Source organism: Struthio camelus, chromosome 6, assembly GCF_040807025.1.
Source record: "Struthio camelus isolate bStrCam1 chromosome 6, bStrCam1.hap1, whole genome shotgun sequence".
NCBI classification, from domain to species: Eukaryota; Metazoa; Chordata; class Aves; order Struthioniformes; family Struthionidae; genus Struthio; species Struthio camelus.
The window spans coordinates 14,156,538-14,175,150 of NC_090947.1; the positions used below are offsets into that span (position 1 = coordinate 14,156,538).

The 18,613-nt window shown below is 45.8% G+C and overlaps 1 protein-coding gene and 1 long non-coding RNA gene across 5 annotated transcripts in view; both read right to left on the reverse strand.

The window, feature by feature from the left end:
• NABP1 (nucleic acid binding protein 1) overlaps positions 1-11,649 on the reverse strand; it is a 75,436-nt gene extending 63,787 nt beyond the window's left edge. For 3 of the 4 annotated variants that reach the window (XM_068948287.1, XM_068948286.1, XM_068948288.1), the window contains exons 1-5: positions 11,373-11,645; positions 11,157-11,295; positions 8,040-8,111; positions 6,573-6,645; positions 6,246-6,312 (exon numbers count right to left, since the gene is read on the reverse strand). In XM_068948287.1, the coding sequence (XP_068804388.1) occupies positions 6,246-6,312; positions 6,573-6,645; positions 8,040-8,111; positions 11,157-11,295; positions 11,373-11,463 (442 nt within the window). In that variant the 5' untranslated portion in view covers positions 11,464-11,645. Of the gene's footprint in view, positions 1-1,728; positions 4,666-6,245; positions 6,313-6,572; positions 6,646-8,039; positions 8,112-11,156; positions 11,296-11,372 lie in introns of those variants that run through there. The other variant, XM_068948289.1, reaches the window with a different exon arrangement.
• A 1,836-nt stretch (positions 11,650-13,485) lies between these two features.
• On the reverse strand, positions 13,486-16,945 carry LOC138067707 (uncharacterized). The gene is made up of 3 exons (XR_011142086.1): positions 16,691-16,945; positions 16,502-16,621; positions 13,486-14,770 (listed from the first exon to the last, which is right to left on the reverse strand). It is a non-coding gene; the product is annotated as an uncharacterized lncRNA (long non-coding RNA).
• Positions 16,946-18,613: the final 1,668 nt, after the last annotated feature.

Here is an 18,613-nt window from a genome sequence, read left to right on the forward strand (position 1 = left end):
AAGAGCAAGGATGGCCAAAGTCTTCCCAAGCTCTGCCTTGAAATCATTCCCCATCCACCCTAGGCCTGGCTTTGTTTGGTGAAAGTGCTGGCTCTTCCCTGGGGACAGGAGAGCCTGTCTGGGCTTGTTGAATGTCTCCTGTCACCTGCCCAGCTGACTTGTGTCACGAGTGTGGGCAGCCTCGGGGCTGGGGGCTGCAATGCAGCCTGTCCCAGGACAGGAGGGCTCCAGTCTGGCCTGGTCCCATTGTATCCTTGCATTCCCAGCAAAGAGGGCCAGGCTCACCCTGCAAAACAGCACAGCGGTGGTGGTGGGGGGGGGGTAAGTCTGGATTACGCACAACATCAAAACAATCAGCACCAGTGTAATCATTAACAGAGCTTCGTCATACCAGGGACAGAGTCCAAGCCCTTTAGTCACCTAGGAAATCTATGGTGGAGCTATACTACGGGAATCAACTCCTGAAGAAGTCAATTAACTTCAGAAGCTAGGCACTGGAAGACCTGCAGTGAAAAAGCATTGCACCACGCTGGATCCCCCTCTAAAACACTCCATGCAGCATTGCTACGTGCCTGGCTCAAGGGTCAGGAAAAAAAGCAGTATGTTTGAAATGGCAAGCCTACAGATATCTGAGAGGCACAGAAAGAACCAGGCAACTCAGAATACATGGACTACTAAGCTGCCCAGGGTAACGTTTCCAGAAACAATCAGAAATCCTTTGCTTTACTAATTCTTAGGTCTAAAAAGGCACTTTAGAAGCTGATGAAACCTGCCTTATAAAATGGATAACCACCCTTTGTTTTTGGGCATTAGTTGCAGCGAGCTACGTAACGTGGCCAGGTCACTAGCTAAATACAGCTAGTGAGGCCCTATGCAAAAATTTAAGGACACTGACAAGCTACACGGAACAGTATTTTTTCTAACGAACATTACTCTGGGCTGCGAGCAATGCATGTTGTAATAGCATGTGACTATCTGACATCTTTGTAACATGCTTTTAAGGGTATCATCTACGCAGACACTGCATTGAGGTAGAAAAGATGCTTCATACAGCCTTTAGCTTTCCACAAAACCTACTAGCTGCATATGCTCCTACTGGAATTTGTGATGCCAAATAACACCTTTTGAGTACATATGGCTACCAACAGCCACGTTTTTAGGTTAAGGCCAGAGTTCTTCAGAGGAGTTGTGAAAGCAGTGATTATAAATCACAAGCCTCGGTCCACCATTTGTTCAGTATGTACAGCACCTTCTCACTTTTACCGTGGGTGTACACTGCATGGCCCAGGCACACATTCAAGGTTAAGACAGTATTTAACTACAGGATTGCTATTTTAAAGCAAGACTTGAAAGAGATCTACTTTTGGAATCACAGGGAAAGATTCATGCTGAGAAAGAGTAGAAGTGAAATACTGAAATATGAAGGACAGCAGTAGACATACAGCAAAACTCACTCCACTGCCATATTGCTGAAGTCTACAATATTAGTCCTTTCAGGTGGGTAAAAGGAGAACCAAAATGTGACAAGAGCTGGGTCTGCTGACTCAAGTGTATTATGACTGCTCACTTGCATTTCAAAGCTGTGCAGTTTCTATTTGGACAAGCAAATCCCTCCCACAATTCTTCGCTTAGCAACTTGTGTTATCTAGAAGACGACTACACTAACAGTCTTACCTTTACAACATATCCTCAGAAGACACTTGTAAAGAGATCCCCTACCAACTTAAGCACTGGGCCCCCCATGAACTGTATTGTAGTGTCAGAGTAATGTATGGCAACTGCTTGTTTACATAATGACCAAGAAACTTTTGTACAAGACTCCGGTCACCAAGGTGATATGCTCCAAAGAGATGGAAGGCAGGCTCCCAGATGCCTTTGCAAGATGCGACCTCACTATCATGACACTGATACCTCTGAGGTAAACAAATCTCTTGCCTTAGGTTCATTGGAAGATCAGAAGACCTTCAGAAGCTACAGTGATTATATTTACTTTAAGTCCATGTGACTTTTCAGGGCACAGATTTCCCCTGCAAAGAAGTAGAAATTTATTAATAAACTGAAACACTTTCACATAAGAAATAGGAAGGCAGGAATGCTACTAACCTTGAAAACATGAAGACCAGCCTTCTTGCTTTTTTTCCTCCCAAATGCAGACAGCATCCCGAGCATCCAATCCACTTGACAGCAAACATTTAATCTTATGCTGTTCATCAGCAGTAATCATTTTACTTTATTTTGTATTTGTCAACAATCTTTCTGTTTATTAAAGTTTAATAAAGCTCAGATGCATAGAGCTGCAAACATCAGGTACCTCAGTACACACTAAAGCAGAATTCCCCATCACTTCAACCCTCTTTAGGCTGTAGAGAGGTTGACGCCACCAGAATTTCAGAGACCCATGGCTGAGAAATCCTGATGAACCCAAATCCCTACTGTCTATCACTTGCACCTTTCTTTTAATACCTTTACAGTTACTATTAGGAAGTAGGGCTTTCATACCATATCTCATTTACCTTCAGAACATATCATTTATACTTCACAGGGTTTAGAAGTCCTCTTGGCTTTCTTCTCACAAGCACATCAAAAGTCTTAGTATATACTACAAAAAGGTTGTTCCCTGCATCTAGAGTCTGTACATGACATTTAAAAAAAAAAGAAGTAGGCAATTTAAAGTCCCTGAGTTGCACATCACTTTATACCTTCTCCAAAATTTATTGGATGTTCTATGGTTTAGCAATTAGCACTGTTCTTTATAACACTGCCAGCAGGTGACCTTGTGAGGTGTTCCACATCACGCTATTTTGTGGCCTAGACAAACTTTGCCAGTTTCTCCTGGAAGTAGGTATCATGGTAGCACTTTACCAGATCAGAGAAAAAACAGTCCTTAGGTGTCTTGGCACAAAGGTGTCTCTACATCTCCCTTCAGAACATTCTTGTTGCTGCTGCTTGCTTTTAAAAGAAAGCTCACTACTTCAGACTGAGCAAGGAATCTTCACCAATTAAAGGCAACTTCCAACAAAACATCATGATACCAGAGTACCAAAAGCAGAAATACCAAATGTAAAATAACTTGCAAACATCAGTAACTTAGGAGTAGATCCAATTAACATGACTGACTACAGAGACAACTTGCATTTCAGAAGCAGCCTTTTGCCATGAAATCTTTATGGCTTGACAGAAAGAAAGTTAGATTTGTTTCCAAGATGGATTTAGTGCAACTTTTATTGGAGAGGTCAGCTTTAAGAAGAGTTAAACAGATGAATCCAGTACATCTCCTCAAAGCTCCTAAACTGTTCTTGAGCCCGATCTGAAGCGTGACACTGCAGTCTTAATGAGAATCAAGGCATTTGTGATCTCAAAAATAAAACTGCAGCTATTCCGCTCAGGGGAGATGGTGTTTTATAAGTTCTTTAGGGGATAATTCATACTTCATAAAAGAGAGGAAGGAAAGCTTAGCAGCTTAACAGCATCAAAAGTGCAGCCATGTGCTCAGCCAGTGCCTTTGCAATCAATACATACAGCTTGATCCAACACATAACTGATTTGGAAAAGTGAATAAAGGAAGAAGTAGGCAACCTCAACAAGATGCAAAACATAGTGTTCCAAAACAGTTCTTGAAACTCATTCTTTCCTGGAGATTCAAAGTCCTGTAAAGTAACTTTGGACTTTTACACCCGAACTAGCAACTAACGGCTTATTCTCCAGTGTCCTTTTCAATTTAAATCCTCTTCTATTACTTCGTGCAAAGCAAGAATGAATATCCAAGCCTCTACCCAAAGCAAAAAAAAGAAATCAATGTGGCTTTCCTTGACGATGAGATGGTGTATTACGGAGAATATTTCTTTAAGTGTTCTAGTCTAAGAAATAGCATACACCATTTTGGAATCAAAATTCAAGCTTCGAGACACTCACCATAACTTCAGCTTTCATCTGAGTTGCCCATTCACTGATATAGGAGACACCACTAGGTGCTGGCATTGGTCCTTTCCTCATGCTTATTGCTTTTACAAGTTATTTTCATTTCAAGGACACCTAGTTCATAAAGACACCTTTGCCCTCTCTCTCATTTCTCTAACACAATCAACTCCCATTAACTCTAATGGAAGTCATGTGCACAAAGGACATTTAGACCTTTTAAGGCTACATGGCTGACCAACAGAAAGAGGGGGGGAAAAAAAGATACATGTAATCAAAGTTTTCTTCCCTTCACCAAAGGGTATTGAGTTTTAATTGAGACTCTTCAAGCTGTTACCCTTTCTTGACATTATCCACTTTCTCCCTCTGCCCCCCTAACTTATGGGGAGGGATCACTGTGCTTCCCTAAACAAAACAAGAGATCACATCAAGTTTGCTCCATAGACCAAAAGGTAAAAAAAACAATAAAGGACAAACCGGTTCACAGTTCACCATAAATAAAAGTGCAATAAGTGTTCAAGTAGAGTGTAAAGTTAAGCAAGCTGTAGAACGTTTGGCATAGTCATCTTTTAAAGGCTCTGCGTGGGTCCCTCCCATTACTGACAGCAGGGAGAGGAGGCTGAACGCTATTAGCTGTTGATGAATTTACAGGTCCTCGTCCATTGCCTCTCCCACTACCTGCATAAGAGTGGCCATGATTATACGCAAATGGGAATCCACTTGATTCGGGTCCAGTTTGCAAACCATTTCCTAAAAAGACAGGAGAAAGGTCATCACAAGTTCCATGACTGAAATCACTGCTCCCCCACACAAGTCTGGCAACGGTGGACACATGGACTAAGCAGCAACTAGCAAACCCTGCTCATTAGAGCAAGGAGGAAAAAGCCCTCTGGCTTTGCAAGACTCCAAATCACAGCTTACCTTTTTCCCCCTCCAAAAGTAATTCTCCCCCACTGTCAACCAAAGCAAAAAGGGCCACAGGGAGTTGCACGCTGATCCTCTGAGCAGGAGAGAGACAGTCTACTGAAAGCAGATTGGTGCTTTCAGACACATGCACTGGCTTGTAGGTTTGCACACCAAGATGTTCCAGAGACACAGCAGGGCAGTGGCAATCAAAAGGGAAGGAGCACAAGGAAAGCAGGCTGCCCATTGTGCCCTTCCTCACTACCAGACACACAGGCAGAGAAAGAAAGCGCTCTTTTGTGAGGTTCAGCCACAGAAGTGACTCAGCTAGCACCAGGCTCTCATGAGCTTGAGCCTTGTAAGTGTCATTGCTGATGTCATGCTGGTAGCCAAAAAAGGAAAACAATGACAGGAAGCAGGGGGAGGGAAGGGAGAGAGAAAAATTACTGCGTTTAAAGACAGCACAAAAAGCAGGAAGAGAAAAGCAAGTTTCAGAAGGCATGCACAAGCTCAGGGAAAAGGCTGTCAACCACCCAAAGCAAGGACATTGAGCAGGTGGCTACACTCCAGCTGGGCTGAAAGACTACTCGCCTCACCCTGGCGCTGAGGAAAGACTGGCCTCAGAGCACTGCCCTTCTTTGCTCAGAAGCATTTATTTTCAAAGGAACAGAAAGGGCTCATAAGAGAAGTAAAATAAGAGAAACGATAATCACGTTGCTAAAGAGGAAGCAGAGTCATTGAATTAAAGTGACATGGACCTTTTTAGCTGTAAGTTAGACATCAGCTTGCTGTCATCCACCAGCAGAGCTTAGCTACGTAACAGCAGGCTTTGAGTCTGGGCATCATGTAGCCAGGCCATAACTCAGGCTCCCTCTCATCTTATACCCACTCAAGTCTTTGAACCATTTCCTTATTTAAGTCTCATTGCTTAAACAGAGGATGTCACAAAACCATGCGGTCAGGCCAGACTTTAGAATTTAAGTTACCACTGCTTCTGTTTGACAGTTAGCCTGGGAAGAAAGCCATGATAAGGCAAGACAAAAGGGAAGTCATTTTTGAAGTGATGGTTTCTGGTGGTTAAAAAAAAAATAAATAAATAGTGGAGCCTGATACTTCACTCAATAAGCAGAATTTCAAGTGCTGCAAGAACCAAAACAATTTAGGATTAGCAAAGTCCCTTTATATGATGCAGGCACCTTGGATAGTCTGACCTCTTCTTCTTCTTGGAGAGGAATCGTGAAACCATTACCATTATCCATGAAATGTTCATGCTTATATGCTTGCAGTTTCAGGTCCCAGTTAATCTTTTAGAGCATAGCAGAGTTTTGCCCTAGAGTGGAGAAGCCCTTAAGATCAGATTTTTTTTATTCCCATTAAGGATTAAAGTGTTTCTCATCCTTTCACTTCCACAAAAGAAAAAAACTTACCCAGTGGCCCGAAAGTACAAGAACCCATATTACTCGATGCAGAACTATTATTCTGTTCACCCTGTGCCTTCAGAGGAAATGTAAAAAAAGAAAGACAAAAACATGGATCAGAGAGAAACTTTGCAGTTTTACAGAAAGGGACTGAATTTTTCCTATGTTCTTATAGTAACTAGACATGAAATTTATCTACTATAATTACTGTCATTTTTATCTATATATCTCTTGAAGCCCATTTTTCCAAAAGAGTCACATGTGTTATCATAGCCTAGTGTGAAGTATTCAGACAAAAGAACACTATGCCAGATGCCTCAGGCAAGTTTAACATACCAGCTTGTTCTGCCCAAGGTGTTCTGAGTTGGGCTCACTGAAGTTTGGCACTTCTGAGTATACCATGCAGAACCTGAGGAGAAATTAAGGTTATGAGGCAGCTTTACAGTCATTCGTAACAGAAGAGTTCTTAACTCCACAGCTCAAGAGCACATGTTCTTGAATAAGCCACCACCAAGAAGCCACTAATCCAGATCCCAGTTCTGAGAGTATCTAGAGTTTTTAAAAAGCTGCTAGCTTCTAAATCCTGTCACAGACTTGGGGTGAAGCTGACGCCTCTTCCTGGCGAGGGTTCAGCCAAGCAGAGACAAGCAGGCATTTACCCTAGGAGGGAAATAGCTGAAAGAATAGAAAAATTCAGGGCCCTCCTTCCCCTCTTCCAGCTGCACAATCTTATCCAGCACCCACTCACAAGATCACCTGAGGCCCAGAGTCACCCAGCCTGCTCCCAGACTGGGGCTGCATTAGATCCCTAGGGGAAACTGAAATACATTCCCATGCTAGAGTGCCTCATTAACATAATAGCACAGAGGAGTCTAAAACAGGGAATGAAACTCAAAGCCTCCTTTTCCACTTAAGGAGACTCTGTTAAAGAACAGGCCCACTGACTAACCACATTGAAATTAAGGCAGAGAGGAAGAAAGATCTGGATCATGAAACAGCCTGGACTTGTTAAGCAGAAATGCAGCTCCAACCCCCTGCTGTAAGGCAGGATCTAGATGAGGACTCACCTCAGTCCAACCTGTTGGAGAGTAAACCCACCGTATGCCACTTCTGGGGCAATGACTCAGCATCAAGGAAAATCTGCAAGGCATCCCTCTCCACATCCAGCTGAGCATGAAGCATTTTTGAACCATTCAAGAAGAGACGGCCACCGCACAGACCTACTTCCCCAATGACTACAATGGTTTTTGCCACATTTTAATCACAGTGGAAGCTCTCTTCTGGTTAGAGAAAGGTTGCTATTTTTCCTATTGCTTGTCAAGTACATTACTGAAGGTTTGTTCTGACCCTTCCTTACTAAGGGTCATCTCCTCACTTTGTGGAGAATTTAAAGAAGGTTTCAAGAGGCTTGCTCCTGTTTAGATAACATTCATCCAATGTGCCTTTGTCTTCCTTCTCTGCACTGTTCCTCTCGAGCATAATACGCATAGGGCTTCCACCATAATAAAGGAGTTCAAACTGAGAAAGCAATGCAGATTAAGGCCCTTGTCATTGTATACGTTCCCCCCTCACCCCAGGAAAAACCCAGGTGGGTCATGATTGAGGCCAATTTATTCATATATACACTTAGAAAGGTCCCTCCCAAGAGGGCTTGAGCTCGTTACCAGAGCAGAGCATGTACACCGCAGTTGCCTATACCGTACCTATCCATGACCAATCAACATATTTTTGCTGACCTAACTTCTATTTAGTAAGAGCCTTCATATCTTATACTTACCACAAGTACAAGCATGCAGTACTTACTCTCCAATTTTATGCAGCTCGCCTCCTCGTCCTGTGTAAAGCGTCAGGCATCCTTTCCACAGAGATGCATACCTGGCCAAAAAAAAAAAAAAAAGGACAATGCAGTCTTCCTTAGCTAATGAGAAATATTACTGCTGCAAGAGACTGAAGAAACATGCTCTCTTCAAGGAGGAAGTATTCCATATCAGCATGAATGGTCTACCAAAAAAATCTCAAGGATCCCAAGTGTGTTCACTTTTACTGCATTAGAAGTTTACAGATCTCCATTTTTTACTTCTAGCAAAAGGTATTAGAACCTATGTTAACTCCTCTGGGAATTCCAGGAGAGCAGTCAATTACTTGGAGATTTGATACTCCTTCGCTGGCTAGAACAGCCCTTTCAGCAAAACACCTTTCTTCTGCAGAAAGGGTCAAGAGCAGTACCCATGTTACCACTCACTGAAAACTCATTTCTGCAGCCTTCTACACTTTCAGAAGGAGCTAGAAAGAAGTCAGGAAGAACTACCCTTGTTCAATGGAGAACATACAGATTCAGTTTCATTATCTACCCAAGCAAGTGCTTAACTTTTAGTATAGTTCCTCACTAGACTCTGGAAAAAAAAAGGCCTCAGCAAAATCCAATGGTCATGTTCCAAGCAACATGCAGCAATGTAATGAAATCATTTTTGAATTAGGGAAACATTCACTCATGAGACAGCTGAGCACACTGTTTTTTTACAGTGGCATTTGACTTCAGGCACTGGAATTTGACTTATGCAACATCTCTAGTAGAGTTGTTCCTCTGGTGCAGCACAAGGAAGATAACAGGAGCATGAGGTGCTGGTCTTCCAGCTAAGGAGGAAGGCCTACCAATTGCACTCCCAGAAGTCACAGATAATCTGGACAAGTCACCATTTCCTTACGCTCCAGGTCTATCTCTGAAACAGATAGCCAGCCTTCCTCTTCCCCTCTGTCTTATCTACCAGGAGCAGTCTTGCCTTACACAGCCCGGAACAGAGAGGTACCAGGGAGGACTCAGGTCTGCTAAATAGAATTATAATGTCAATATAATGGCAACCTTCTCTGTATTTCAGCATACATAGTACACTACCTACAGTTATAGTGGCTTTACTATCTCAGGAGTTCTCCACTTAGAAGTAGCATCAATGTGTTTCACTTAACACTGCCACCTTTTAAAGATTCCATCTGTGCCTAGCTTTTAATATCCAACTAGTTGGACGGTCTTGTTGCAGAGGGCAAAGCAAAATTACTACCAAATAAGCAAAAGAAATAAACCAAATACACATTAACTGAGATGGGACCCAGTAAATCATGGGACTGAGAACCTCACAGAACTCCAGTGCAAAGGTATCCCACTTATGCCAGCGTCTGTTTCTTCGCCTCAAAAGGAATATCAAGTGTAGAACATTAAACGCAAGAACTTGTACTTAGAAATACTAACAGCAGCAACTTCCTGTAAATGAATGAGTCAGCCAATCACAAAAATCCACAACAGCATCTGCTTCTGAAGGGGAAGGCACCCAGATCTTGAAATTCAGCAGAAGACAGGTCTAGACGTGGGGCCTAGCTAAGCTTTGCTATTTACAACAGCTAGTATCATGCGCAAGAAAAAAGGTCAGGGTTAGCCTATGTAGGTGAAATTTACCTATACAAGGGCAGTGTCACACACTCAGTTTAATCCTGTTAAGTACAAAATTGAAAAAGAAAATATTAGGACAGAAAGAAGTTAACGTTCAGAGAACCTTTACGCCAGCGCGAGGCTGTTCTTTAAGACAAGAGCCAAACCAGGATGTATTTAGCTTCCACCTTTTCATTGCACAGTCCTAGAGTGAGTATGCAATTCATGTAAATGAGGGTGTGATTTAGCCATCCACAAACAATACTGGTGCCAGTTCATAGCTCTGATTCACACACACCAAACAGTCTCACTTCTTCACATTAAAGGATGCACTGACCCTCCCATCTGTTATACTGAAATAACACAATAGCTACAGTAAACCAGTCCCAGAACAGAGTATAGCGATACTGCTGAACAGGATCACTGTTCCTCTAGGCACACCACATTGTGCTGGCCCAATGCTCTTGTTTGAGCCCATGCATTTCAGCACCCCAGCACTCCGCATGCTCGCCAGGCAGGCAGGATTCCCCAAAACTGCCTCTGCTGAGGAGTCTATTTTGAGAAAAACTATTTGCATAGGTGGAAGCAGCTGTAGTTTTGGTGGCAGGAGTCATCCAATTTCATTCCAAACCCAAAAACTGAACTCCAACTAAGAACAACTAGCGTAGCTCAGTTCTTAGCTCCACTGAATAAACTTTTACCTACTTTTTCATAAAGACAAATTAGAAGGACCTTACATACACATTGTTGGTCCAGCCTCTCCAGGAGTGCTGAGACCAAAACACTGGTATAATGGATTTCTAAATGTAATTTGCCTGGTATAAAGAGCCCAAATCAAGGTGACTGTCACTTTGCTACTGACAAACTAAGTGACATGGAAAAGGATTTTTTAAATTCCCTGTGTTTTAAGCGAGCATTACATCTTCCTTACAGCCTAGAAACAGAGTAAGGTTTTTTTAAAAATTGAAACAGCCCTGTGAGATGAATTAATTGTACCTAGCCAAAGTAACATATTCTGTGGTACAGCACTAGTGTGAATTTTTACAGCGAATTCTGAAAGGTTCTTCTCTGCCTGTCACTTCTGTTAAATCCACTGCAATGAAAAGCAACTTTTCTGTGTTAGGGACATTAATCATTCTCTCCTTTCATTACGAGCAGACTGCTAGAATAAAGGACTGCCTGTAAAGATAAGCACACGGTTTCGATTTCCCCATCTGATGGGGACGACTGCCGTACTTCCCCCAGGAGCGAGCGCTTTCCTAGGGAGCTTTTTTTCAAAGCTGGAATAAACCTCTTAAACGCCAGCTCATTAAAAAAAAAAAACCCGAAGAAGCAGCAGCCCTCCCCACTGCCCTGCTGGCGTGGGTGCCCGTGCCTGGCCTGGGGGGGAAGGGGGTGTCAGCCCGGCAGGCGGCTCGGGCAGCGGCTCCGCCCGCGCCTTCCCCAGGGGGCAAGAGGCCCGCCCGGCGGCGGCGGCGGCGGCCCGGCCCCATACGCACCCCTTGGTCAGGCGGATGATGTCGCCCGGCTGGATGAGGCCGCCGATCTCGTCCCAGACGGAGATGGTGATGCTGCCCGTTTTATCCGCCACCTTGCACGACCGCACCTCGTGCCCGTCCTTGGTCTTGGTGACTCGCCCTGCGGGACAACGCCGTCAGGCCCCGCCGCCGCCCCCCCACGGGGGGGAGGGTGGGGGGGGGGCGGGCCGCACTTACCGATCTCCAGCACAATAAAGACGACGTTTAAGTTTTTCAGTCCGGGTTTTATGTCTTTTATAAAGAGGTATGTCTCGCTGGCCACGCTCATGCTGCGGCCGGGGCCGGGGGCGCCGCGGCGGGCCGAGCCCGCATCCCGCGGGGGGGGGGGGGGGGGGGCAAGACGGTGGCGGCGGCGCCGGGCGGGGCGGGGGGCGCCGGCGGCCCTCACGCGGGAGCGGGACGGGGACACAGACGCGGGCGGGCGGGCGGGCGGGACGGCGGCGCAGCCCCGCGCTCAGGCGAGCATGTGCTCTGCGCCGCCGCTTTATAGCCGGGCGGGCGGGCGGGGGCGGGGGCGGCCGGCGAACGCGGAGCCCCGGGAGTGGGCAACGGGCGGGCGCGTGCCGCCGCCGCCGCGCGCTGATTGGCTGCGCCGCGCGTGCCCCGTCCCCTGACTGGGCCCGGCGGGGCGGGGCGGGGCGGCGGCGGCGGGCGGAGCCGGTGGCCGAGGAGCTGCGGCAGCGGGGCGTGGGGCCGCCCGCTCCCGGCTCCCGGCGGCACTGGCCCCCAGGGATGTCAGGTGGCTCCCGGCTACGGCGCAGCCACCGCCGCCTCTCCGCGTGCAAACGCTCCGGCGCGGCAGGTTCCCTCGCTGGCCTTGCCCCCCGCACGAAGGGGAAGGCAGCGGGCACTGCACGTGCGCTGCCCTTCTCCTCCTCCGAGCCGAACTGAGCTAGCTGGGCTTTCCCCTTCCGTTTGCACAAGCCAGAATCCATCGATGGCAGCAGTTTCGACGTGCTTGGCCATGCAGCCGCACCGGAGCTCTGGTCCAAATAACGTTGCGTAATCTAATCTGCAGGCAGTCGCGCAGAGTACAGCTTACGGTGTGCTTGGAGAGAAATACGTGGTGCTTGCAAGAATCGGAGACGAAGGCAATAGGAACGCAGGAACGTTTGCTTAACGCCTCTCGAGCTTAATCCCCCTCTGTCCCAAATCTGCCAGGCGCTGCAGACGGAGGGGTTGACAGACTCAGGCGGTGGCCTCTGCCCTGACTGGCTTTCCATGCCCAGCACCCTGGGTCTCCATCGCTCTCCCCACCTCTGTCTCGGGCTGTTTTTCAGAAGAACCCCAGCTATGAATTTAATCTGGTAAAATTATAACCTTCAGTGTGATCAGTTGTATGCCAGTACGTGAATGGCTTTAATTTAGTCACTTGGGAAACGGTTCAAACTTTTTTCAGGAATGAGAGTGTCCCCAGGCAAAGGTTAGACAAAAATGTCTTTATCTGAAGAAATGGTAAAATTTTTCCACATGGATGGGGCTTTTCAGCCTTCCTCTCCACCTTTTGCCTGCCCCATCTATGCAGACCCCTTAGGAGAGGATTATCTTGTATCCTGTGTGTTCAGCACCAAACACAAAGGGACCCTGTTCTGCATCATTTGGCATTACCGGAACAAAACACAACTCGCTACCTATAAAGTCTGGGACAGGACAGACACTGCCCTCCCAAACTGAGAGCAACCTTACAGAAAAGCTCCACAGCCAGTCCCAGCTCTTGTGTGTTGACTTATTACAAGGGGAGAAAAAAGGGAAGGTGGCTCATACAGCACCTCTCATTTTCCAGGAGACTCCCTCATTTTGCAAAGATAAACAGTTAAAAAAAGAATACTCGCCTTGGAGCAAGTCTGGAGCAGAAAAGAAATCACAAGGCTGGTTAGCTCTAAAGCACAGTGACTGAACTGCAGCAAGCACACGCTTCCAGTCACATGCCAGTGGCAGAACAGTTTCAGGTGAACATCTGTCCAGGAAGGCAAGTTTCAGTGTAACTCAGCAGCTCAGACAGCTGCAAAGGATGCCGGATCAGGGCTACCGAGCCACCTGGCTGCTGGCATCAACATACTTGCCAATAGGCAGCCAGGCTACCATGCACATCGGTAAGTGTTATCGCTTCCCAGCAACACACCATGTCTGGGCCTCCTGCTGCTCATCACCCAGCACAGAGCCACCAGGGCTGCAACAGGGAGTGTGGTGATCACGAGCAAGCACAGAGGGAGGTGGATTTATTTTACTAAGGTTAAGGTTAAGGACATATTTCCTCTCTCTCGTCTCAAGTGCAAAAAGAAACACAGTTCCAGTAAGCTCGATGCATAGAGAGCACGGAGGCAAGGTCACAAACTCACTCAGTATCCATAAAGGGCTGGGACTGAGCTGGAAAGACAAAACTGACCAACTTCTCTTTTATTATCAGGGAGATGCATGCTCCTTTCTGAATCATTTTAAGACAGTGTTTACACTATCTGTCCCTCCTCTGATGAACAATTTTGCGCTTTGTTTCATAAAGAGGCATTTAAAATCTTGCTCTTTTTTTTTTTGTCATTCCAGTTGCCATTCCCTGAAAGTGACTTTGATTCAGCAGTGATTGAATGATACCTATGTGTTCTGAAGGTGACCTGCAAAGCAAAACATTTTTTCCTCCCTTACTTCTTTATATTGTTTAAAGAAACCCGAATTATTATCAATTTATTTTGGTTTTTTTCCTAGTGTCTTCTTTCCTGATTCTATTTTAACCTTAGAAGCGTCTGCCTGCCAAGTTGCCTCTCTGGGGCATGGAAACACCCGTTTTCTGAGCTCCTTGCTGGAGGTGTGTGGTCGGTCTTCCACAAACAGGAGGAGCACAGATGGGATTAGTATAAGTGTATCTTCAGGCACAAGCGCTCCAGTAAGGACTCCCCAGTACCCTATAACAACAAGTAGGCCTAAAACAGAAGCCCAGAAGCCTTAACAGCAATATGCCAAGGGAAGAGACAAGGGAGAGAGATGCACTGTCAGCATGTATGGCCCCTGCAATAACCTGGTCTCAAAAAAAAAACTTACAGAGCACTGACTGCATGAATGGCTAACACAGAGATAGCACCAAAACTTGGCTTGTGCAGTTCACAGGAGCAACAGGGGACATCTCTAATAAACTGTGTGACTGCAGCCAAAGGAGGACACTTTCCATCACTAAGGCATTTGAATGTCCATGTGCCATTCAGTCAATGTCTCACCACGCAAGCCAAATTTAGCCTGCAATAAATGTCTACAGCAGGGGCTCCACTGATGAAGTTAAATCCATTTCCAAGCCCATTTTGCTGTCTGCAGTACATTTTTCTTGTGCACAAGATATAAGGGTTTATAGGCTAAGACCCACAGAGAGGTTTCACTCCCAAGCAAAATCAGAGTTGAATTGTTAAAAAGAGTCCTCAGCAGTCTCAAGTTTAGCAAAAATCCCATGCATCTCAACAGGGCTGGGATTTCACTCTCTGGCTTTAATGAAGTTATGCCAGCAGACAAATTAGTCCAAACTCCCCCTTTTCTCTCAGCTGCTCAGCGTTCAGCGCCATCGGAGTCCCAGAGCAGATCCTCCTGCAAGAAATCTGCCAATGAGAGCATGAGCTGATGTTTAATATTTTACTGTACACAGAGATTAAAAATACACAGAAGCCCAAAACACCACCTTTAACCAAGCCTTACTAGGCCAGTGCCATACATCTGCCAAGCTCCTAAACGAAGCTACAGGTCAGTCAGGTATTTTTTAACAGTGTCAACACTTCTGCTCAATGAAATGTGCCCATTTAACAAGCTGGCAGCCCAGTCTGGCATTCTGGAGACTCTGGAAAGCAGTGGCTCGGTGCCCTCAGCATCACTGGAGCACAACAGCTTCAGCCACCTGCGTCAGGATTTCCCCAAGAAGGGAAATAAGAATGACTCCAGGGGAAGCCACACTTGGCTTGAGAAGAATTTGAGCCAAAAGTCAGTGGGACAGATGCAGTGGGGATCCCCACTCTGTTGTGAAATGGGGGGGGGAGGGGTAATATCATGCTTTTAGTCCTGCTCTCAGCTCAGGACCATAGACATGGGCTATTCGCTCTCCTCCACTGCTTCAGTACAGTGTACCTGCATGGTGTCTGAAACAGGGAGGAGAGCCGACTGCAACCCTCAGTACCAGGGCACTGCTTGAAGTTGAGGGTATAATGTATCAAAGGAAAAAAATGTGTTTTTGCAAAGTACACGTTCTGAATTTGCAGCATTCTTTCCAAAGGAGCCCCATGCATGACCTGAGTGCTAACATAGCCTTTTCTCCCTGGTCTCCACACATTTTAGCCTACGTTCTCACCTGAAGTCCCAGTCCTGCAAGAACTTCTTTGCTTCCCTCTTTCAATTAATCCCTCAAAAATCAACAGGATGACTGACATTAAATCCCTGCTGTGGGAGAAATCTAGGGTAACCTTCCTGCTCAGCTGTGAATTTGGACTCAGAGCAGTGGAATTTGGGTTTAAATTTGCCCCATACAGATTGACAGCACAGGAGCCAGTGCCTCCTCCTCTTTTCAGTCAGGGATCCAAAGGACTGTTCACAACAACTCTCAAGAGTTTTGGTGGCTCAAAGCCCACTAACACTCACAACTGCTGCTTCTCAGGTCTCCATTTAGTCCTACAGCAAAAACCAGACCTGACAGCCTTGCTCTTCATCGGACCGGTCTTCACTTAAAAGGTTTAACTAGTGCAGTTGGGGGGATTAGCACTTTCACACCACAGCTATGCCCGAATAGCCCACCTGTGTTCACAGGGACACTAGAGTCACTGTCACCTCAGCCAGGACAGTAACTCCTTTTTATATAGGGAAACCAGATATACCAGTAGCAGCAGCTTTATACCAACAAAAATGCGGGATGATCCCTTAAATTAGCCCTGCTGCCATGGTTGGTTGGCCAACACAAGAGACAAACACTGAAAATCAGAGGAAAAAGGTAGTTCAAGCGGGGCACAGAAGTTTGCATAGACCCTCTGTATTTCCCCTGCAGTGAGATGAGTCACTTGTTTCACACACGTGTGGCTCAGCACAGGGCAGTAAGTGCTAGGAAGCTGTCAGAAGTGGCTCAGAAATCTTTAAAATATCAGCAAGGCGAGCCCTTTTCTATCTGTTTTAGCCAAGGGAGGTAACATTTCAAAAGGCTTCACAAACGCCTTCTCTCTCTGCAGGTCCTGCCTCTGTGAGGGGCAGTTCCCTGAATTTGTCCCATGACACCCCATGGCAGCCACACATGCCCTTGAGACCAGGATGATCTCTTAACTCTTTCTATCGCAGGCAGGCTTTTTACTGCTCACCTCTTCTTCAGCGCCTGGAGGAGGTATGCAGACATACCACGTCACACTGTCTGCCAGCTGGCTTCACAGAGGCAAATGCGCTGAAAGTTCACTGTTGGTCTTGCATCATGTAGTGCTGACCTACAAAAGAAAGAATAGAGTATTTATCTCTAGGAAGGAGGCTTTGAAGATTTCATTTATTTGTCTTACATTTTCTTTTTTTTAATGGGGATTTTTTTCCTCCTGTTTTTCTTTTCTCCTGTAGCAGCCTCTGCTTTTTCCCGAAAGTTTGCTGGAGGTCTTGACAACATGGACTTCTACCTTTCTCCAGTCTTAATATAAACAATAGGGTGTGTTAAAGAAGAAGAAAAGATCTCCTTCCTCCAAGTCTGTTCCCTCGGCAGAGGAACCACAATTTGTTCTCATTGCCACCGAGCTGGTGGAGGACATTATGACCCCTACCCTGCCCCCAGCGAGTCATCACGCCTCCCCTCTGACCTCCCAGCACGACCGACCACATGTGTGATCGTTGCATTCGGGTTAGGGAGTGACTGGGTCTGCAGCTTTGCTAACAAGTCAGAAGGGGCTGTAATACCTGGTGGAAAAAGGGGGGTGTGGTGCTGTGATGAGTAACTGTGGGACTATTAGCCCTACCCTCCATGCTGTGCAAACAAAGCTACAGTGCTGCTGGTGATGTGGCTTATAGCTCAGGGCACAGAGCAAGCTCCTATCTGCAGAAGAGCATGTAGACACAGTCTCAGTTGTTTAACCCTGCATTAGCAACAAAAAACAAATTCTAAGCAGACCAAACAAATCTCATTATGGCAAACTGCTTCAAAAATTACTAATTCAGCCTCCTTCAGAGGGAAGGAAGAAAGCTGTTTATCCCAGTGTACAACACATTTTTCTTTCTCTTCTTCCCTTTTCCCTGTAACACCTGTAGATGTATTCTGATGCGCAAAGCTTTGTGTCAGTCACTAATGAGTACATAATAGTTGCTGCAGATTTCCATACGCTGTGTTTTATCAGTACTATTTGGGAGATCAGCTACAGAAAAAGACCTAAGACCCATTCACCTGGGTCAGAGAGGGTCAGCATATAAAGGACATTTTCTCAGAGCATCGGACCTGCCAATGCAGCACGTTTCATGTACCAGTGGCAACACAAAGAGGTTTTGTACCACAGCTTTTACATTTCCACTTTCATTTCAGACCACACACAAAATCAACATTCCTGCCCAGATGGTATAACTAAGGAAACAGTTCCTTCTGAAATCCCTCAACATATGTGAAATCAAACAGTTACTGCGAGTAGTACTTCCTGATTAGCACCTCTGGGAAGGCACTGTTTGAAACAAACCAAGATCTAGTTTGGAATATTTGAAAACAGAAAAAATAAATTCTTAGTCATTGCGATAGCACGTCTGTAGGAACCATTTTATGGCACTCCAGGTTGTTGTTTTGTGCTGTGTTAAAGTGTGGGAGGGAATGGAAAAATAAATGGAGCAGAGTGAAAGCTTCCCAGGGTTTCTCTGGAAGTTACCAATGACTTACAATTCAGGAATACATATTCCTGAATAACCCACACAGGGCTGCTCAGCACAGAGCCATCCACACTGTGAGCTATTCGGGAATAGGTGTTGCACTTCAAATTCACGCACGCTTTAGAAGGAGGGTAATGCAGCTGAGCTTCTCTGACATTGCATAAACAGGGAAAAGAGCATTCCAGTTCCTTGTGATTACGCAGAAACGCCACTGTCAGGAAAGCTGTGCAACAGGATATCAGGTTACAAGCCTCCCGTCATCAGCAACAAACTAGGAGGGTGATGGCGCCCTCCTGGCATTTTATGCCTACGAGTAAGTTAACCTCTAGAGGCCTGATTTAGTTCTCACTTCAATCCCTAGAGGTCCTCCAGGAAAGGCAATGTAGGTAGAGTAGGTACCACATATTCAAAATGGATTTTATACAGACTTGATTTAAAGAAATACATCAGATGTTTCAGTGAACACAGCTTCACTTTAGGAAAGGAGGAGCTTGATTCCTCACTGGCACCAGTGTGGACAAGGTTAGAGTATGGCATCAGATGCTTTCACTGCTTTTATTTAAAGGGATTTGTCACTTTGGTGAATGTTC